General features: G+C 40.3%; 2 protein-coding genes across 2 annotated transcripts; one reads left to right on the top strand and one right to left on the bottom strand.

Annotated features, from left to right (window-relative positions):
* The first annotated feature begins 10,244 nt into the window (after nucleotides 1–10,244).
* On the top strand, nucleotides 10,245–13,701 carry slc32a1 (solute carrier family 32 member 1). The gene is made up of 2 exons (XM_041978354.1): nucleotides 10,245–11,192; nucleotides 12,343–13,701. Exons 1-2 carry the CDS (start codon nucleotides 10,800–10,802, stop codon nucleotides 13,528–13,530), a joined length of 1,581 nt encoding a protein of 526 aa, XP_041834288.1. The 5' UTR covers nucleotides 10,245–10,799; the 3' UTR covers nucleotides 13,531–13,701.
* A 2,140-nt stretch (nucleotides 13,702–15,841) lies between these two features.
* Nucleotides 15,842–22,380, bottom strand: aurka (aurora kinase A). Its single transcript, XM_041978433.1, has 9 exons — nucleotides 22,029–22,380; nucleotides 20,975–21,040; nucleotides 20,179–20,518; nucleotides 20,054–20,090; nucleotides 19,770–19,961; nucleotides 18,192–18,330; nucleotides 17,829–17,977; nucleotides 17,396–17,570; nucleotides 15,842–16,642 (listed from the first exon to the last, which is right to left on the bottom strand). The coding sequence occupies exons 2-9, from the start codon at nucleotides 21,035–21,037 to the stop codon at nucleotides 16,460–16,462; spliced, it is 1,278 nt and encodes a 425-aa protein (XP_041834367.1). The 5' UTR covers nucleotides 21,038–21,040; nucleotides 22,029–22,380; the 3' UTR covers nucleotides 15,842–16,459.
* Nucleotides 22,381–22,881: the final 501 nt, after the last annotated feature.

The raw sequence follows: 22,881 nt of genomic DNA, 5'->3' as shown, positions 1-22,881 counted from the left end.
AATGTAAAATGTGATTTTCCCAAACACAAACGTCAATGTTATGTTGCCTAGGAACATGATGGGTCTAATTTTCTGTGCTGTTGTGCATCAAACACCACTCTCAAATCTTAGCAAATCTGAACAATTTGAATGATTGTAATTTATTTATTTATTCATACCTGAAGAGATTTGAGAAGCTGTTAAAGCTAAAGGAAATTTAAAAAAATGTACTTGCTGTTCTTGAAATAAAGGACAGGAAGTCAGGACAGTTTATAGAATGAAACAGCTCCATCTCTCTTCCTGTTTGAACCAAGATAAAGTGTTTTTGTTCAGCCAGTGTGCCACAGAGCCCTAAAAAAAACCATTCCTCTCTCTGCTTTTTAAATCACGCTGTGAGCCGTGCTGCCTGAGGTCACAATTGTCCTGCTTGTAATTGAAAGAGCAAGCAATCATTTTACTGGCACCTCACTGCTGATCACTTAATGTAGCTTTAGAATAAAAGAATGAAAGATACTACCACTTCTACATTCTGCAGAGACCAAGCAACTTAATGTGTAAGATGATCCACTTCTACTGCAGCAGTCCATCATTTACAGCTGTTGTTCAAAAATTCAAAGAGTGGCATTCAAATGATGCTGGGTCTTTTTACCCTTCAGAAAGCACCAGCTGTAGGAGAGCATCGACCTAAAGTGAAGGGATGGGAGATGGAGAGAGTGGGGGGGGGCTATTAATCTTTCTCAGTCATTCAGCAGTTTACAATGAATTGCAGCTGTGGCTGCAGATAAAAACCAAGCTTCCTTTTTTCTGGGTGATTATTTGCAGTCAGGTGCCCGGGTGGAGGTATGACCACAACAGAGCAGAGAGACATAGAAACAGTCAAGGAGGAGGGGGGAAGAGAGAGAGGAGAAGGGACAAATGGGAAGGAAATGGAGGCTGAGCCCAGTGGCCCAGAGTAAAGGGTTGGTCATCAACTTTTATTTTTAATTTTTTCTGTTTTAATATCTTTTTTTAAAAAATATGGCTAACTCTAAAAATCCTCAGGTTTACTCAAAAGATTGAATAAAAATGTGGCACCTTTACTTGGATAGAGGAGGGGAAGTATAACAACCGAATACTGAGAGCTGCTGAATTGATATGCAATACAGCAGCAGTGTGGGTAATAGCGAGATTGTGTGTGAGGAGAGGAAGGGTAAGGAGCAGATATGGAGGTGTTTAATATTGTTTGCTTTTTTATCTCAACTAAACAGAAGCACACAATAGTGATGTTATCTCAGCCACCACAGAGTGAGAAACATTTCAGATCAGGGTGAAAACGTGATACACTACATTTAAGATTGAATTAGGAGGAGGTCTGATCAGATAGCTTGACGTCTGTTGCTGCAGAAATGGCCATAAGAATGTTTTTGTGTTTTTATAGGAATGTAAAAGATAGAATACATTAATGTCAGAACAATGCATTCTCATATCCAGTTAATGTAAGTGCTATTCAACCATCAAAATTAATTTCTAGACATGGACACAGCTTTATAGCCTCCTTTTTTCAATTTTATTCTAAGCTGTAATGAAAATAATTTAATTAAATGGAAAGTGTAGCAACTTTTGCATGAAATGTGTGCATTTTTATTTTTGTCTGTTCCAGTGGACTAAATCCAATCCAATATTATTTATAAAGCACTTTTAATTCATTCAGCTGTGGCTCAAAAAACAGAGACTGTGGTCAGACAGCAGAAAAATGGGTCCAAGCGTGCAGACAACCTGCTTTGCATATCACAGGTTGCAGGTATTCTTTTCCATGACACAAAACAATTTTAATGTGTCTGAGACTTTCCTGCCTTGAATACCTGGCTATATGTGTGTGTGTGTGTGTGTGTGTGTGTGTGTGTGTGTGTGTGTGTGTGTGTGTGTGTGTGTGTGTGTGTGTGTGTGTGTGTGTGTGTGTGTGTGTGTGTGTGTGCTCCCTGTGTGTTCGGCATGCCCTCTACAGTCATGCATGTGTTCTTTATTGTTCTGCTTAAATTGTACAAGAGGCAGATGTGAAAGCAATCTGTGGTGGATTGTAGACGCATGGGAAGCAGGCCTGAGGGCTGCTGTCGACGGGAGTCTGAGAAGTTGATCTTATTGATGGGTTTGTATGAGATGTGTTACTGCAACCACCCCTCAGGGACGAGGCTCGCTATAACAATACTGAGGTAGAAACCAACACAACAGACCAACCTGCAATGTGTTGGTGAAGGTAAATGTGTATCCAATATCCAAAATCTTAACATAGTTCATATGTAATGTTTCTGTGTTGACTGGTTTGACAGCTGATGGTTTCTATTTTTCTTTGAATTTTTTGGTCTCTGTCAAACAAGTCAGATGAAACCGAACAAGCTCACAGTTTGATAAATTTATCTAATGATGTTTTACTTAATGTCCTAAATTAATAAATGCTATACTAATACTGATGTATGTCATATGTTTCCATAATAATATGTTCATTTAGGCTTTTTCCCCCGTTTTTTGTTCTTTTTATGGGGGGAAATAATCAAGAGTTGTATGTAGGTAGTTTAAATATTGAAATCAGAACATTTGTAAAAAAAAAAAAGAAAAAAAAGAAAAGGGGTTTGAATAAGTAAAGGTTATTTTAAAACTCTTCAGACATCATTACAGGCAAAAATTCTTCACAAACATTTTTCTTAAAATCAAAGCAGAGTTGTAAAAGTTCCCACAATGCTGTCATGAGTGAAGCAAACTATGACTTAATACTCAAAAAAGACAATAAAATCATTTAAAACCTTCTGACCTTTGTGTTAGCTATCCTTAAATCTTTACCTAGTGATTTACTGTTTTAGTTCATTAAACAACTGAGTACTTTTTTGAGGTTTTATTATACCCTAAAGTGTACTTGGTTATAACTACAATATCATGTCCATATTCTTAAACTTATCATCTAGTGAAATGAACCCCACCGTTGTCCATCTAATCCCCAAACACTCATACAGTGAAGATGCTGCCACTTTATTTTGCTTTGAGTTGGTCTATTATGTTCAAAGGTGTACATGATTCTAACTGTGGAAGCAATGTAAAGATACTAATGCCACATTAATCATATTCCCTAACTTTGTAATGAGAGCGTAGTGTGAAAGAAATTTTGCTGCATATGGTAATCACTCATATATACTCATATAATACGTATATTCAGTTTTCTTTATTCATTTATTATTGTTAATCCATTCACAGTTACATTTTCATATTGTGTGTTCTCATTTTACAGAAAATTGAAGTTGTTGTTTTTCTGCAGGTTTATTGTGCATGCTTGTGTGAGGTCAGACTGACCACTCTTTTCCAGACATTGGATATGGGAAAGGTAAGACACACACCTGCTAGATAGCAATAGTTGTTTTTGGTCCTTGGGTGTGTGATTTCTCCTCTGTGGATTGGAAGGAGAGTGGGGCATCCAGTCTCCTTTCTCTGATTTTATCAGATTTAAGACTGACCTTCAGCTGGGGAACAGTTACTGAGCTGTTACACGGGTAAATCACTTGATGAATATTTTGATGATCAAATCAGTATCACAGTGAGATTTAGGTTATATAACAAATAATTCATCAATAAGCAATAGTTAATTTTAATTAATCAACTAAAACTCGAATATCACAGGACATTTCCTGTGAAGTTTTTACATAAAACTGGGATTTCAAAATGTCAAAATGTTTACCACAGATTAAACAGCTTAACACCAAACAATTCAGCACATTGTTTTTATCAGAATATTTTGACCAACAAGCTGCTAAGATCACAGGAGTGGCTGAAATCACGCGAACGTTTCTGTCACACAGCTGTATTGACCGTACGTCCACACACAGATCCGCTCAATGGCTTGATGATGCCAAACGATTATAGCTCTCCAAAGACAAAAACACCTTTTGTGACCAGGGTTCTGTATTTGTGCAACGTCTCACACATCAGGCCAGAAATCAATAGTAACATCTATTCTCCTGGTGTGTGCTGTGGATTTTTGTGTCTCTGGATGTGTCTGTGTGTATCTGGGAGCTGTGGCTGAGCTCATGATAAGTGCTGGAGCATTTTTTCCTCCTGCCCTTGATTGTGTTGCTGACAATAGCAGTTAATGACAGCCCAGAGTGGCTGCACGGTTAGACTGTGGGGGATGGGCAGACGCGGATGGAAAAACCCATTTTCAAAAGCATATGTGGTTTTTATTCATAAACCTGTATGCAACACGGCCAGCGGTTTCCTTTATTAAGCCCCAAGTACTCTCCATGAGTGCTGCGACTTTCAATTAAATCAGAGCTGTTTGAAGGCCTGCCGACATCACAGGGACAGAACAAAAAGCTTTCAGCAGGTTGTGAATGTAGTCAATTGCAAACAAGATGTGCATTTCAATGAATCATTCAGACTGGATGGGGAGAGGAAATGGAGGGGTTACACTAATAAAAACACAGTGATGTGTAAGAATAAACAAAGCATCACCGCTAATTTGAAAAAGGGATTCCCTGGCTTGTTTCAGCTCATCCTTTGATCCAATGTCTGCTCAAAAGAAATTAAAAAAAGATTTTTGCCAGCAAAATGAAACATTTGGTATCATTTTTAAACATAACGTAGCATAAATAGGGGTAAAAGCATCCAACTCTGAAAATCTTTCAAATGTAAATAGTCACAAGGACTTTTTGTTAATAGCTTCATAAATAGATGCTTGTTGTCATGTTCTACATTAATCTGAGTCAGGTGTGTTAAAGTGGGAAACATCTGAAACCTGCAGGACTGGAGTTTGAGAGCTCTGCTATAAAATATGAAGCCATAGCCAAGAGAGCTAACTTAGCTTAGCTTATCCAAGCTTAGCTTAGAATCAAAACAGGAAATAACCAAGATGGGTTCAACAAAAGCTGCTTATCAGTACCTAAAGCTACTACTAGGATGGTATGTGTGTGATAAAAATGTCTTCTTAACCAAAATTATTTTTGTCCATTCTGATCTGGATATATAAAGGGCAGTCTGAAGAAAAGTAAATGTGTGTGAGAAGATATTGACTGAAAGCACAGTGCTACGACAACAAGAGCAGAGTTTATCAAGCAGTCAGCGTGTTTGTCGTCCTGCAGGATGAAACACTGTGAACCTTTCAGCTTGATTCAAGTCTGGAAATTCCTGTGAGAGCCGACAAGATGTTGCTGCTTTCATGACATAAAACTTTAATGAGAACAAAACTGTTACACATCAGTTAACCAGCCACTGAGGTCTGCTCATTTATTGACTTCTCTTTGGGTGACAAGACCACACACATACGTACATGTTACACTTCTGCACGCACTCCATTTATATGTTTTAACATTTACATGCACTCATATTCAGTCTGTTAAATATGGAGCATATATGCATTGACAAATAAGAGTTCTTACTGTAGTGTAGTAGATTATGTGTCACAGCTATTGATGACTTAAGTCTTAATCAATACAAGATACGTGCTTTTTCCTTTGCAGCTTCAGTGCATTTTCACATTATGTCTGCTAAATTAATAACAACATATGATAATGATAACATTTTAGATCATTAATGGGCCATTGGAAATAATAATTAGCTTAGTTATTCAACCATTTATTGGACTGTAGCCTCGAGGCAGGTGTCAAATGTTCACCGGATACATCATCAACACAATTTGAGCTCAGAGAACACCATGCATGTCCAGCTCTGAGATTGTTAATGAATGACTTTTTCTTTTTCCTTTTATAATGTTGGTAGTGTGTGAAAAATCAATGGCAAAGCTTTGTGCCAGCCCCGGGCAGTTCTGGTCCCTACGGACTGGCTCCGTTTATTGTGCTCAAAAAAAGGCAATTACAATGTTAATGTGTCGCAGCAGGAGAGTGAACCCGACCCACGCCGGGAAGGAGGACATCAAAGGTTGATGGAGAGAGTGGAATCACCGTGGGTTAACAGAAAACGACGTCTGGGGAGCATTTTATTTCAAAAACGATAGGCTCACCTTTACTCAAGTTCAAACTTTTTTATAGACTAAATATAGATAGATAGATAGATAGATAGATAGATAGATAGATAGATAGATAGATAGATAGATAGATAGATAGATAGATAGATAGATAGATAGATAGATAGATAGATAGATAGATAGAGTAGAGCAGAGTAATTTTTTGTGCTATTCATCATTGTCTTTGTACAGACAAAATCCACCATACAAGACTAATACAAGCCCCTCTCTGAGGAAGTCTCTTGGGAGCCCATAATAAGCCATTAAACAGGCGCATTAGGAGTAATGAAAAGGCTCTTAGTGCTTTGCTACTACAGACCACCTGGATTTGTCTCTGTAAGTGGACGGTGGTTGTGATTGCCTCGTGGTTCTGTTGTACTGTTGGGGAAGGGAAAATATCATCATGACTGTATCCCAAGCCTTTTCCAGACATCAGATATCATTGCAAACCGTTAAAACCAGCCCTGTTATTGTGGTTAGCAGACTATTAAACATCAATGTGTAGACCTATTCTGATAAGGATTAATGTAACACTTTTTTAAACGTGATATTTCCATTTAGTATATGGCTTATATATATATGTGTGTGTGTGTGTGTGTGTGTGTGTGTGTGTGTGTGTGTGTGTGTGTGTGTGTGTGTGTGTGTGTGTGTGTGTGTGTGGTTTTTTTTTGTTTGTTTTTTTTACCTATAGGCCTGTCTTATAAATCTTGCACCAGAAGACAGGCCATAATTAGAAATTCACTTTAAACTGTAGAGGCTGAGGTTACTAGAAGGTGCAATGGCTCTCTCCTAAAATAATATGGTTTAAGTTCTCACGTCAAGCTTCTCCAAATTCCTGTTTAGTCCAAGACCACTGGAACGACTTGGCCAACTACTTCCACTACTGAGCAGCTTAAACTGACTGAAAGTTTCTCAAACATTGACCTTTTGTCTGAAAATTTTGAATGAATAAATAATTAAAACGTTAACTTCCTGTGCGGCCTAAGTGCGGCTTCAGGTGGGTTTTGCGTCGAGAATGGGTAATAGCTTCAGTCAAACTCTGTCCATGGTGCTGAAGTTTGGACTTCTCATAATGCACGCTGACATATTTCTCTCAAAGCTGGCTATTCAAACATTTAACAGAAAACAGCTCAGTGCAAACAACACCCAATCCTGATGGAACATCACACAGTGTGCTACATGATTGTGATGCAAATGTTAATGGACTCTGAGGTCCTCTGATTAGCCTGATGTGGGCTAATTCCCCTCCTCTACAGTCCCCAGAGAGCACTGAGTGCCTTTTCACTGTCCCATCTCAATTGAGGGGTGTTGATGGTATTTTCTGCCTCGCTGGAGAGAGGGGGAGTCGCTTCAGCCGGACAGTCATGGGTTAAATAGCAGGTAACGTGAGTGAGCGCTTCAATCACCATAACCATTTCCTTTAACAGCATCGCAGCATTTATGAATTTCATTTGTTCTCAGTTCTCTGGCTCAGGATTTGGGCCGCGCGTCTAATTAATGTTGCACCCCCCTCCACCTCCTCTTTCTCATACACACGTGCATGCCTTGTCATTACCTTGTCTCACTGAAAACACTTAATGGTCTATGTAAAAAGAAAAGCAAAGAGGGCGGTTAATGGGCATAACTCTGATGCCATGGAAACAAAACCCAGTTTGACGTTGCTGCTGTTCAAATACACGAAAAGAGCTTTAAATGTATATTTTATGCTTTTCCTCCCGCTAATTTCAATCACCAGAAGCCGATTTTAATCCACCTTTCTGTTGTGTAACGTTTTTCTTTCCAGGTGAAAATGTTCCCTGATCGAAAATTATTTTTTGAATCATGGGAAAGGTTGTGGGGTTGGTGTCGTGTCTGTGTGGGGGGTAGGGGGCGGTAAATGAAGGCAGAACCTTGTGCCAGCTCACCCATGTGTGCAATGAGAAAAAGGAGAGCCAGGGGGCTGAAATACTGAGCAGAGAGGGGAGGAGGGAAAATATGCGTCTAGGGAGGGGAGGGCACAAAAGGGAATGGATTTGAGGGACAATTTGAGATCACACAATGCCATTTTGGATTTGTCTTTCTAAAGGTGGACACCTGACATGTGGGTCAAACACCAAAAGCAGTCGGATAACACTGATGAAGAGCTATGATTGGTCTGTCTGTATCGACAGAGATGAAGATCCTCCCGGGACGTGGCACCCTGACCCTCTGAGGACTCTCGGGAGAAGTGATAAACTGAGATAATCACGTCCCTCCTCTTTGCAAAAAATAAGGATGCAGCTCTCACACACATAGAAATAATACAAACATTGAGACTTTCTCTCAAACAGTCTTAAACCTCCCAATACTACCAATATAAGAAACGTTCCACTTTTTGTTTATGGCGAGATGACCTCAAATGAATTCCCTTTGACAAATTAGATGTGTTGTCTTCGAGTAGGTTTTTTACAGCTTTGCATGTGCTCCATATTGCAAAATAAAATACCGACACGTTTATCGCCACATATTTCTATTATTATTATTATTATTATTATTATTATTATTATTATTATTATTATTACAGCAGGTCGTGAAAAGGTCTGCAGCCGCTTTAACCTGCTGACTGGTTGTGTCAGGACTGGTCTTTTCATCTTGCAGCGCACTCCATCAGACAGCGCAGAGCGCAGATCAGAGGTGGTCTGCAGCTCGCTGATAACAGCCTCTGTCATTAACTCTTTCATTCACGACACAGAAATCAGTCATTTCGTTCCCACAACTGTAAGTTAAAAAATGAGGGGGGGCACGACACAAGAGAGGCACAAAGCAGGGGCGCATCAAAGCAGGCGATTCTTTGGCCTCGCGTTTGTGGTTTTTTACTGTTGATACAGGGGCCTGATACCCCTCGGCCTGCACGCACTGAGACATTAAGATCACCGTGATGCAATGTGGATTTATATTATTCGGGTCAGTCAATCTGTTAAAAGATAAATAAATAAAAAACTGACAGGTTGGGTACTTCGCTTCAAAAAGATTTTTTTTTCATAATCATACAGACCAGTAGAAAGATTAGTTGCGCCAAATTAAGAAACAATGTCATATCCTCATATTTCTGTAGTAAAACGAGTCCGCTATTAAGCATATGTGGGTCATATTCCATTTTAAAAAATAGACTCAGATCTTTCAATAAACCATACCATTTGATTTTTTTTTCTCGAATTCAAAACGAAGTGCCTGACTAGATCAATAGACGGTGAACGTAACAGTATATTCCAGGTATTTCCAAGCCAACTATAGGCCGCAGTTTCTGTATCCTGCCGGGAAACCGTGATCCAGGAGGCTGCAGCCCGAGGAAACAGAACACGGAGGACACAACGTTCTGACCAATCAATGTCCTTTTACTGAAACACTGGCTTTTGTTACTTATTTAAGACATTTTTTCAAATGACTACAATTAAAAGTCACCGTTTTAATTTATTGATACATTCCTTGGAAAACTGAACTTTAGATGTATTTTCTAAGGGGAAAAATATACTTACTGTAGTATTTAGGTTACAATTTAGTCTCGACTCCCACAGAATAAAAACAAATTCATTACCCATTTTAGATCCAAACCGCTTATCAGCATTTAATTTACGATTTAATGAATCCTTTGCCATTTGCCATCAGTGATTTTGTTTCTTCTCTGTTAAGAATTCTCCTAAACCTTTTTTTCTGACTTCCTTAACGGGAACACCGCCACGGGTCAGACTGCCGCATCATTTCCACATAGCTCACAAGTCATGAATGAATGAGTGAGTGAATGGGCGTCCTGAATGGAGATTCAAGTCGGTAGAAGGTCAGTTTTGTTTCATTTTAAACGAAATAATAAATTGCATCTTGCAAAGTTAAATGTGAATCATCTCGAGTTATGTATCTAACTACATTTGAGGGAAAAAAAACATAAAAATATTTTTCCTGATTATCAGCAAACGCAACGAGGTTATCAAAAACCCGATCCACGTAATCCCAGAGGCAAATTTTGTTACTATGATGCTCCAAGTCCTCTTCTCTCCTTTTTCAATAAACGGCATCATCAAATATTTAAAACAACAGATCCTTTATTTTGGATATTATATAATCTGGTCCAAAGAGCTTTGGGTTTCGTCAAATTTCAGTCTCCTTTTATACGCGTAAAGTTATGCAAGGTTTGAGGCCCCCGGAATGTCATTGGATGTTAGGATGAGGTATTATAGATTATGGGTTGGGGAAGTGGTGGAGGGGGTACGTCAAGCACCTCCCCTAGAAATGCAGCAAATCTCTCCCGTTTTCTTATGGTGGGGCACTGGGAGGGCTGGAGACGTGCTTAGCATTGGCATGAGAACACGTGTCTCCTCCCTGCCACCCCCCTCCGGGCTCCACGGTACCGCATTGGCATCAGTGAAGGCACCTGAACATCGACGAGCAACTCCTGGAAAAGCTGTCTGCCACCTTACAACCCATAAGAAAGCGATAATAACGGTCCTGCAGGAACCTGTGGCTCGTCTTTTGTAGTGCGTAAAGCTTTTGCGCATGCTGTTTAACTGCCTCAGAGTGTGAATAGGTGCGCTACTCGTCGAGCATCAGTGCGCGCAGTGCCAAGATGCAGAGACGGAGCTGCGACGTCTGAAGGTGACATGAACCTGGGGATAATCAAGAGCACCAGTCGCGCTGTGAGCAAGGAGTGGAGATAGCAACTGAAAACCATCGGTGTCTTGAAACCAAACTTGCGCTTTTCCTTCGTGGCATTATCTCATGCTGAGAATAAAGAGCTGCAATCCAAAGTAGCCTCAGTTTTTCTAACTGACTGGAGGAGAAAAAACACCAATTAAACAGCAGAAAGTTTAAAGCCGACAAGAAAGCGAAAATGGCGACGTTAATTAGAGGCAAGCTCTCTAATAAACTGACCAATGCAGCCACGGCTGTGTCCAACAAATCCCAGGCAAAGGTGAGCGGGATGTTCGCCAGGATGGGGTTCCAGGCCGCCACCGACGAGGAGGCTCTGGGCTTCGCCTCCTGTGATGACCTGGATTACGATCATCGGCAAGGCATGCAAATGGACATCTTGACATCGGATGAGGTTGGAGGAGAAGGGAGCGGAGAAGGAGGCGACCTGGACGGGGACAGCCATTACCAGAGGGACGGCACCGGTCCACCACACTCTGCCTCAAAGGACGGAGGTCCGACCAACGAGTTGACTGAAGTCAGACCAAAAATCACCGCATGGGAGGCGGGCTGGAACGTCACGAACGCGATCCAGGTAAAGACGCACAGCCCGGACTATAGGCGGGGGGCTCCTGTGCTCTGCTCTAATTGACTGAATGGCTTTAGGGTCAACTGTAAAATTCGAGATAAATGCGCACCTGCGACCCCTTGAGATGTTTATTAAAACATTCTTGGATGAGCCAGAATTCACAAAGCTTTGTTTCTTCAAAGGAATGTGGTCAAACAAACAATTTTTTGTATATTTATTTATTTTTGAAACAGGATAATTATTTTGACAAAAGAATAGAATATCTCTTGAAACACATTTTATTCTTAGAATTTTTTTAATCATTCTTTATCTATTCTTTATTGTCGGAGTGCAGAGATTTTATTTTCTCTTTGGCGTGTCAAAAAAAGAGGTAGTTGATACCCTGTGCCTCCTCCTCCACCTCCTCCCACCAGCAAACACATTCTTTGTCTGTATGTCCAATATCACCGATACACCTCTCTGATAATTGTTTTACTCTGCACCATAATGATGGAAAACACTTTTTGCGGCATCTGATTTCTCTCTCTCTCTTTTTTATTTTTTTTTATTTTTTTTTTTAGAAAACTAAAACCTTGGATGTTTTCTATCACATTTGAGATGCTATTGAAAACCAACTTAAAATAATTGAAGTGGATTATGTATGTAGGGAAACGGGTTAAGTTGAATGGGCACGCAGACTTTTATACATTGCAATAAGTCACAAATTTCCAATACTGTCTTGGAAAGAGAAGAAAGCTTTATAAATACATAGCATATCCAATTACGCGCAAGAATCGTTTGCGCAATGCCGGTCTTGATGTCGAAACTTGGAGCCTATGCGACAAAAATCTCCAGGACGCAGTCCTTTTCACGCCTTATCTTGGCTGCGGTCACGACAGTCACCCTGACGTCAGAGTGTGTCTCCTCTAGATTGTAATGACGTCAGAGCCGGGCGGATGCGCTCAAAGCAAAGTGGAAAAACCCACAACATGACATCTTTTGAAAAGTCATGCCGAGTAATCCCAAAGCCTATATTAAATACAATCTGATTACTCAAATTGAAAGTCATATTACAGGCTATTTAGAAAAGGAACAAATTATTAATGAACTAATGACCATTCCGCACAAGTTTAACCTAACATTAACTATGGTTTTTTTTTTTCTTCCTTTTTTGTAGGGGATGTTTGTTCTCGGGTTGCCCTATGCCATCCTGCACGGAGGATACCTCGGACTCTTTCTCATTATTTTCGCCGCCGTAGTGTGCTGTTACACGGGGAAAATCCTCATTGCCTGCCTGTACGAGGAGGACGAAGATGGGCAGCTCGTGCGTGTAAGAGACTCCTATGTGGACATTGCCAACGCATGTTGCGCGCCCAGATTCCCGTCCTTAGGTGGCCATGTCGTGAATGTAGCCCAAATCATAGAGCTAGTGATGACTTGCATCCTGTATGTGGTGGTCAGTGGTAATCTCATGTACAACAGTTTCCCAAACATGCCGATTTCCCAGAAGTCTTGGGCCATCATCGCCACCGCCGCTCTCCTCCCCTGCGCCTTCCTCAAGAACCTGAAAGCCGTCTCCAAGTTCAGCTTGCTATGCACGCTGGCCCACTTTGTCATCAACGTCCTGGTGATAGCCTACTGCCTCTCACGGGCGAGGGACTGGGCCTGGGACAAGGTCAAGTTTTACATCGACGTCAAGAAGTTCCCCATCTCCATTGGGATTATCGTGTTCAGCTACACCTCGCAGATCTTCCTGCCGTCTCTGGAGGGGAACATGCAGAAACCGAGCGAGTTCCACTGCATGATGAAATGGACTCACATCGCTGCCTGCATCCTCAAGGGCCTGTTCGCCTTGGTGGCCTACTTGACCTGGGCTGACGAAACTAAGGAGGTCATCACAGACAACCTGCCCCCAGGCATCCGAGCTGTCGTCAATATCTTCCTCGTGGCCAAAGCTTTGCTGTCGTATCCGCTACCATTTTTCGCTGCAGTAGAGGTGTTAGAGAAAACCTTTTTCCAGGACGGGGGACGTGCGTACTTCCCAGATTGCTACGGAGGCGATGGACGCTTAAAGTCCTGGGGACTGACTCTCCGATGTAGCCTTGTTGTGTTCACTTTGCTCATGGCAATCTATGTGCCACATTTCGCCCTCCTCATGGGTCTCACTGGCAGCCTGACAGGCGCAGGTCTCTGCTTTCTGCTTCCCAGTATCTTCCACCTCAAGCTTTTATGGAGAAAGCTGCTATGGCACCAGGTTTTCTTTGATGTCTCCATCTTTGTAATAGGAGGTATATGCAGCATATCTGGTTTCATCCATTCAATGGAGGGGCTCATAGAGGCTTTTAAATACAACATAGAAGAATAGGCGCAAGTCATCGCTGGAACTAGATGTTAACTGCGAATCCCCATTTAGTGAAAACATAAAGACACACGACTCCGCGCTGCCCTTCTGCTTGATTCACGCGTTAAAAAGCGCGCACATTGCACACGCGGACATTTTTTCGCACTCATGCACTACTTGTGTCAATTCACACACACACACACACACACACACACACACACACACACACACACACACACACACACACACACACGCACGCACGCACAAATATGATGGTTGGCAGTGAAAGAATAACACATTAAAAAAAAAGAAAAATACACAGACAAAAACATGTATAAATATGCGAACAAATACATATAGATATTTTCCAGTGGAGTAAACGTTTACAATATTGACCTAAAATCAAATTGCAAAAAGGGCAGCATGCCTTGTCTTCGCTCCTGTGGTGCATCCCCACATGAGATTTCACTTCATGTAACGCTCGACTTTGTGACGGTTGGACAAAGTGTGATTTAACGATGATAAGATTTATTTTAAAGACAGAAAATATTTAGAATGAAATGTCACTTTTCTTATAGATAATTCGCAATATGACTGCGAGCAGTGGGTGTGGCGTTAAAGCCAAATTAGAAAGAAAAAGGCTGTGGGACAAAATATATGAAGTAACACAAAAGGTTTAATCATCAGCGAAATAACAAAGAAATATTTCACAGAATTTGGACATTCCCATATAAAATACCAGATAGAACACAGCAGCTATAAAAACTATGCATTGAATGTATGATAGACTATTTATGACACGCAAAAATATTGAAACTGAAAAGTGGAATAAAAATATATATATATAAATAGATCAATTTCGGTTCCTCTGCTTGAACGTGTTAATGCTTTTAGGCCTTTTTATGCTTTTCAGTATTTGTCGATTATTTTACCAAATACACCCCCTCATCATGTGGCCCAAATTCTCTCTAGATGGGGACCCCAAAATTAAATACTGCACTTCTACGTCTTAACATAACGCATTTAGAACCACATGGCCTGTTTTTAAAATTAATTAGGAAAACTAATGTCTTGGAAAAATTCGGTGTCTGAAATAAAAAGAGAAAAAAGTGAGTTCATTAAAGAGGAAAATGTGCATACTGACATTTTTCATTCTGTGCAATCCAATGGGTCCTGTGGAAATGTTATAAAAACCGTATGTGTAGTGTGTTATTGTGGTTTCAAAAAGATGGAATGTATATCTCAAAGTCGTTATCATATATCGTGAAATTAATATTAAAGAATAAAGAAATAAGTGAAATTATATTGTAAAAATGTGTGTGGTTTTATGTAAATCTAAAATCAGTCAGAATATGTTTTTTTCTCTATAATAAAAGATAGAAAAAGATGGTCAGTCGCAGTCATATTTTTTAAAACGAAAGATCAGTTATCTTAAGGCTGCGCAGGCCACTGAATTAGAAAATGTATATAGCCATATGTGTCGGTGTTTGTGGGGTATTAAAGAGAGATGGGGGGATTCAAGCAATCTGACAACCAATTCGGCCTTTTTTAAAAAAAAAATTTGACTTTTATCTGTAGAGATTGACAACATGCAGGTTTTCCTCTTTGTCACAATTCGACATGCTCGCTTAAAATAAGAGGTTGGACAGATTTTCTGCTGCAGGCTTTTTGCATCGGTCCTTATGGCCGACATGTTCATCCACTCTGTTGGATTTCCTTCTGCGCAAGGAGGCAAACATCTGGACGAACAATTTATTTCCGAGTGGTTTCATCTTAAGATATGTACATATATACATAAAGAAAAAAAGCAAGAAAAAATAGGAAAACCAATCTATTGCATGATTAAAGCCTGAAGCTAACCATGCAGATTTTAAGGCCTGTTCACAGCAATGAAAGGGTTTTAAATGTGTATAGATCTGGTTCCTAATCTGGTTAGTCCTACAAGTTTGGGGTGCAATATAAATCCCACTATGAAATATGCATCAGCTATGAGTTAATTCAGTAAAATAAAGTGTATGAAGCAATTAACATTTTCAATTCAACACTCACTGAAAGCCTTACATGAAAGGCCGTGAATCAATAGCTTTAACGCACCAGAGAGAGAATTCATTTAAGGGAATCTTGGGATAAACACCAGTCATAAGACAAATTTCTTCATAATGGTTTCACTGACAGTTTCACTACATATTATCGTAGGGAGCCACCTAGCGGACAAGAAAGGCAAATACATTCAACAGGATAATAAACTGAAATAAATATTAAAGTATAATCTGTTTAAAATTTCAGGACAAACAATGCTGAATGGAAATATAAAGCAAGTCACCAGAGCACCGACTTATAGTCCAACATTTTATTGTACTAGTTTATTAATAACAATAGTCTTAAAATGTTCAGTTCAAAGCATGTAATTCTCCCAGTTCCAGTGATTTCGCAGCACCTCTGTTGAGCATTCAACTCTAATGCCTCTTGATAACAATACTCCGAGTCCATAGATGCATCGCGTGGCCTCGGCACAAACTTCAAAGTTTTAATAACCCTTTGAAACAACAAAATGAAATGCAAACAAGACTGAAAATAAAATGCAGCAGTCACTCATGAACACATTGTGGTAAATTCAAAAGTGACAGATTCAAAGAATTATAATTTATTTAATTTTCAAGTAATGGCATTTCACATAAGCTCAATAAAATGTTCATAATTATACAAAAAAAAAGAGAAAAGGTGAAATATTTACAGGCAAGAACGCCATTGGTAAGACAAGAAACACAAAGTACAAGATAAAAGATAACAGACGACCAAGTGGCTCGACATGTCTACAGACAAAAAGAAAAAAAAAACAAAGTGATTCTGTGACCACAAAGACACAGGTTTGGAGAAGTCAGCTGCATGCCATACCATTAACTGTTGGTATTATGTTGTAGTCCTGCATCATAAGCACACAGATGAAGAAGAGTTATTGACTGGACTCATCATTGCTCAGGGTGGTAGGCTTCTTGGTGGAGTACTCAAGCACCCAGGGGTGTGTTAGGACTCCATGAATTGGCAATCTGCGCATGGGGTTGTGTTTCAGCAGCCTGGCAACTAAGTCTTTAGCTCCATCACCGATAATGGCCTGTGCAGGGTAAGTGTACTCCACCTGAAAGGAAAAAAAAAAAAAAAAAAAAAACACACAAAGAGAAAAAAACATGATTTCATGTTAAACATTACTAATGAGACACGTTAAAGTGCAGCGGCTGCTCTCCAACAGTTTCTAAGTCAACTGCTGGATATTATTAAAAGTCATAATTGATCCCAACAATGTGTGTTGCAGTTTGACCAGATGCTCTTTAAACAGCACAGCATGCGACGGGGTCTGTCCCACAAACCAGGTTTGACATATCTAAGGCATCTTTGAGTGATGTGGCTTAACCAACTCAAACAACTCTAAGTGGTACATCAGTGCTAGTTTTCAACTCAACAGCTATGTTTTACTCCTGTAACACCTTGTGCACAGAAATGTTGATTGCTGTAATTGCAGAAATGAACACCAAAAAATAAGAGTGTAAAAGACATGTTATGTGTCTGGTGTTTTGAACCCAGACACCAGACCAACAAAAGAACCCAGAGAGAAAATAAGAAACAAAGATGCTTGCATGTGGATGTCACATTACGCAGCTGGCTCTTCGACATGACCCAGAGTGTGACCATCACATGTAACCAAAAATTGGTTGAGTGTGACTAACTTTTATTTTTCTTTGCCGCACCGGTGTAACTTAACATTCACAGGTCTGGACTGGTACCTGTGTACCAGTCAAAAGTGTAGGTGGTTTCTGTAATCTGGTCCCAGACCTGAAAGCTTGACAGGGCAAAGAGGAAGCTCCATGATTTTTTGCCTATGTGGATGTCATACCCTTGAAATCCTGCGGTAGGTATCTTCATTAGTCTTCGATTCAAAGGGGGGTTTTCCGACCAAGAACTCATAGCAAAGGACTCCCAGACTCCACAAGTCCACTTTTTCATCATGAGTCTTCCCCTCAATCATCTCTGGAGGCAAGTAGTCAAGTGTTCCACACAGAGTGGATCTCCTGAAAAGGGAAAAGGAATTCTGTGATACAGATCTCTGTCTTGTGTCTGTAAAGACAAGAGGAAAACAAAAAAAAGGGGGGGGGGAGGGGACAAAGAAAACCCCAACAAAAATGCCCAGCCAAAGCAGACCAAGTCCCAACAAGTGAACTCAAGTTGTGTGAAAGAATATCCTTTTCCAACTTCGCCACAGCATCAGAATATGACAGATACATCATTACATGGTAAAAAGGAAAAACAGTGTTAAAGCATGTTCATACCTTGAAGACGGGGTGTGAACAGACCAACCAAAATCTGCTATCTTTAGCTCCCCATTGGCTCCCAGTAACAGGTTCTCTGGTTTGATGTCTCTGTGGATCACTTTCTTGGTGTGGCAATAATTCAGGGCATCTGCAAGCTCCATGATGTACTGGTATAGATAATTCACATAGTATTATGAACACAATGCGTACCAAATCTTTGGTCAACCCAACTTACCCCCACTTTTTTTTTTTTTCAAGCCCTTTAAGGCACAAAAATGAGAAAATAATGTACACATTATACATGATTAAACTAGTGATGTTTACTGTGTATTTACTAGCACATTAAAAGGTATGAAAAAGCTCTTAAAGTGGCCCACTTACTGTGGCACTTCTAGCTTCAGGAAAACTTCCACAACGCTGCAGCTCACTGTACAGCTCCCCTCTGGGTGCAAACTCAAGGATCAGGTACACACGACTTGCATCGTGGAAGTAGCCATAGAGACGCAGGATATTAGGATGCCTGTAGAACACAGACGCAGCAGATTACTCAACAAAATTCTATTAAAAGCACAAACTTCCAATAGAGCAAAAATCTAGCTGTATTGTATGAAGGTCACTGTTAGCCAAAGTCTTGTCAGCTTCTTATAGAGCAGTTTTCTCAATCCAGGACCTTAGGACCCACTGCCCTGCATTTTTTTAGAGCTAACACTACATTAACACACCTAAATTAAATGAATGGCTTCCAAATTACTTGATGAGGAAGTTTATTCATCTGATTTAAGTGTGCTGGAGTATGAACACGTCTGTTATAGAGGATGAGGTTTCATCTAGTACAGGGGGAGGCAAGTTTGGCCCTCAAGAGCTGCAGTCCTGCAGGTTTTAGATCTCACACTCCTGATTCAAAATAAACTGATCCAACAGCTTATCAAGCTCTATTCAGTTACTCATTTATTTGAATGATGCTAGCTGAAACAGAGAAGTATCTAAAACTTGCAGGATTGCAGCTCTGGAGGCCAGAACTTGTCTACCCTTGATCTAGTATTGCAAAGCAAGATTTTCAAAAAACACTAATATCTGGTGTGAAATATGGATTAGTCAGAATAAAATCTTGCAAAATATTAGAGTGGCTGTTCAGTTGGGATATATAAAAAATTAATTTCAGTACAGCAGATGTTTCTGCCCCTGCTTCTCTGTAACGCACTGCACACTAAAGCTGGATTTATACTCATGCAGAGTCTGTGTGTGGTAGGACCGGCGCAGCTAATGCTGGTGAAATCGTGCTCTCGCGTAGGGTTACGACATCATGTTGTAGTTTCTCTTCCGTGGTTACCGCAAAATTCAGTGAGAATCTCCAAACATACTAAAGGGATATTTGTTCTTTTTCCCCAAGTGGAGATGTGTGTAGTTTGTATAACTGTCAGTATCTTGCGTGCAGTAGAAAGCAGTCAGAACTCCCAGTTTGGAGAACCAGATGGTTTCCCAATTTGCAAGCTAAAGCTACCGGGCCAACAAAAGAATATATGTTTCAAATAAGCACAAAAGAAATTTCAGGTAATCTGATTAAGTGTCATTTTGGGATGTTTAGTCTGCTTCAACCCTGGCATCAGATAGTTACCCAGACTAGGTCTTTTGTACACGGTCCACATTGTCACACATGGTTGCAACCTGGAATGTTTATTTCCGCAGTTATGAAATCCTTCTCTGCATTTTGACCCACCCTAGTTAAACCAGGAGCAGTGGGCTGCAAGACCAGAATCCACCTGGGGAGCAAGTGGGGCCCCACAGTGGTTTACCTCAGTTACCAGGCCAGGAACTTGAACCCAGATCCTCCAGACCCAAACTCAACTCTATAACCTCTAGGCCAGCACAGCCCCTTTTTGCCTCACGGACTTATGTTTATAATATCCAGTCTTATTTAGCAAGATTTTAGGCCTGTCAATTATTTTGACAACTTCTTACCTGAGATGAGACTGGATCTCCACTTCTCTCCTCAGCTGGTGCTCCACACCTGCCTTCTCTAGCTGCTTCTTGAAGAGCACCTTCAAGGCCAAGATGAACTTAGTTTGCCGTTCTCGGGCCAGGTAGACATTGCCAAACTTACCCTTTCCTAAGGGTCGGCCAATGTCAAAATTTTCCAGACTCCATCGCTTCCTGTGTGAACACAACAGCAGTAACATTAATTCTGACATAACCAGCTTTCAGAAGAACCTATGAGTAGTGTAAATAGGCTACATTTTACATACTTTGATGTGGAGGCATGATCATTTTTGGCAGGTTTGTCTAATGCGGAGGAAAGAAAAAGGACATATTTTAGTATTCTGACTATAAACACAGTTAATATGCTTGTCCAATTTAGTAGTATACTTACTCTGTGCCTTCTCTAGCTTTGCTGATTCCGATGGTGGGTTGGATAAATCAGGCTTTGCAATGGGAACAGGTGTCTCTGGCTGGTTTTGCTGAGGCCCAGATTTGGGTTGTGATGCAGGAGTCATAATCTGAGTGGTAGGGTCCACATTCTGGTCACCAGGATGTGGGGACTTGATAGTAACGGATACATGGGATACAGTTTTCTGATGGCTGGCTGGCCGCTGAACACGCTGAGGTCCATTTGGAGCACAAAGAACCCGCTGAGTTGGTGTCACAACAGCCTTCTGAACCACATGTGACTGCTGTGACACAGGAATCCGTTTTGGACCCTCACCATTTGACTGCCAAAAAAAAACAAAAAAAAAACATGATGATAACACCCCTATACCCAATGTTCTAACTTTACAGCAATAAAATGAGGATGTAGCAATAAAGTACTGATCACTCATATTAACTATAACTTGGGAAAAATAACCTTTAGTTTTATCAACTGATGATTCAGACTTAACTTTTATGTTTATTTTTTGTAGATTTATATATAAAAATGCATGTTTGTCTGCTAAGACATTCTTTTATTGCAGTAGCGTTGCTCCTCCTTATTCTCTTTTTTTTAAGATGCATGTTTGAGTCTTACTTGTGTTTGCTTACATAAAAGTTATGTACTCTTAAGTACATTTTTAATTTAACATGCAAAAATGAAAACATACTCAGTAGGTAAATTTAGATTAGCTCTAAATACATCTATTGTGTCCATAGATCATAAGCATAAAAGCAAGCCCACCGACATTCCCCCATACCTTTGTTTCAGGCCTTTGAAGTTTGTTGCCGTTTGTCATCTTGAGTGTGCCAGAAGAGTCCATTTTCTGAGGGGGGGGGGGGAGTCAAGGTATTATTTTGAGTACAACAAATCTAAAGAAATTTGATAATCCGGAAAACATGAAAAATAAAACTACAGCAGTACTGACATGGCAGTTTCACAAGAATATGGTCATCACCAGTATATATATATATATATATATATATATATATATATATATATATATATGTATATTTAAAACACAAATCTTCCCTCACCCAACCTCCCATCTTCCCTGGGTAGGCTGGGTAGGGTCCTCCCGGGTCCTCTACCAGAGTCCTGGGAGCTTGAGGGTCCTACGCAGTATCTTAGCTGTTCCTATGAATGCACTCTTTTGGATGGAGATGTTTCTCCAGGTATCTGTTGGAGCCACTTCTCCAGTGTAGGAGACATGGCCTTCAGTGGTACTACTGTTGCCTTCACCTTCCAGGCTTTCTCCAGCTCTTCCTTGAGTCTTGGGATTTCTCCAGTTTCTTGTGTTCCTTTTTCCTGATATTTCAGTCACTGGGGAATCGATCAGTCTGTATCTGGCAGTCCCACAGGATATTAGCCCTCTCATTCTCCACCATCTTGTGAGGTGTTTCCATTGTGACATAGGGGTCTCCAGTGCATATTCTGCACAAATGTTTCTGTACACAATGCGGGTTACTTTGTTATGGTGTTTCAAGTATTCTTTGCCTGCCTGTATCTTGCACCCTGCTGTGAGGTGCTGGATTGTTTCAGGGGCCTCTTTGCACAGCCTACTGTTGAGGTCCTGCTTGGTGTGGTAGATCTGGGCCTCAATTGCTCTGGTTGTTTTGTTGTTTTTTTTTTTTTTGTTTGTTTGTTTTGTTTTCTGAAGGCATAGTCAACCATTATACAATGGTAAAACAGCCATTATCTTCGCGTGGCTATCTACGGTCTATGGACAACGGTTTCTGTTAGCTGAAAAGTTAAGACCAACACGTCCTATAAAATACTCGTTAAACGACTTGTAATAAGATAACTTGACTTACCTGAATATACTATTGCACGATGGCGGCAATCAACTACTGTCCGTTGATTTATCCAGAACTAAAGCTGCCCTCGACCAGGCAACGATCCACAAGTCTGCTAGCAGCTACGTCGGCCACTTCACGAAAGCTGGTGTGTGGCTAACTACATGAATAAAGTAATATCCTCTACAACCCAAGGACACACAGACTTTCTTTAACAGCGCTGCAAAATAATGAATAATGTTCCTATTGTAAATACCTATTTGAAATATAATTGAAAAAGTAACATAAATGTGATACTTCTGGCTGTAAACGCTAGCGAATAGCACTTATTAAAAGCTGGCTGTTTGATTTCAAACGTCCCTCTGTTTAAAACCTTTAAACAAACCAGGAGCTTGGATTGGCTGAGGGAATGCTCTGTGCTCGCTCTCTATTGGCTACAACTGCTTACGAAGCGGATGTTGCCTGACGTCAGAGTGTAGCCTCCAAAACAGTAGAGGGCATTGCGTGCTGCATGAAATCATGCCAGCTACCTAATTTATATTTTCTTAAATATATATTCTTCATTTGATTCAGAGGAGAACAATTTAACAGATAACAATTCAATTGATGTTCTCTCCAGCTATTTCTTAAAAGAAAATACATGAAAAAATTGTATAACTGTGGTTCCCTTGTTTCCTCCAGAGCTTTCCATAATGAGACACTTTGATTAATTTATAATCTTTGATTAACCCCCCCCCACACACACACACACACACACACACACACATATACATACAAACAAACAGATTTTTGAGACTTTGAGTCATCTTAATAAATTAATGTTATCTCAAGATACAATTGCAGGTCTTGCATGTGGCCCCCAGGTGGCAGC

This window comes from Melanotaenia boesemani, chromosome 3 (assembly GCF_017639745.1).
Source record: "Melanotaenia boesemani isolate fMelBoe1 chromosome 3, fMelBoe1.pri, whole genome shotgun sequence".
NCBI lineage: Eukaryota > Metazoa > Chordata > Actinopteri > Atheriniformes > Melanotaeniidae > Melanotaenia > Melanotaenia boesemani.
This window is presented reverse-complemented; position numbering and strand designations above follow the sequence as displayed.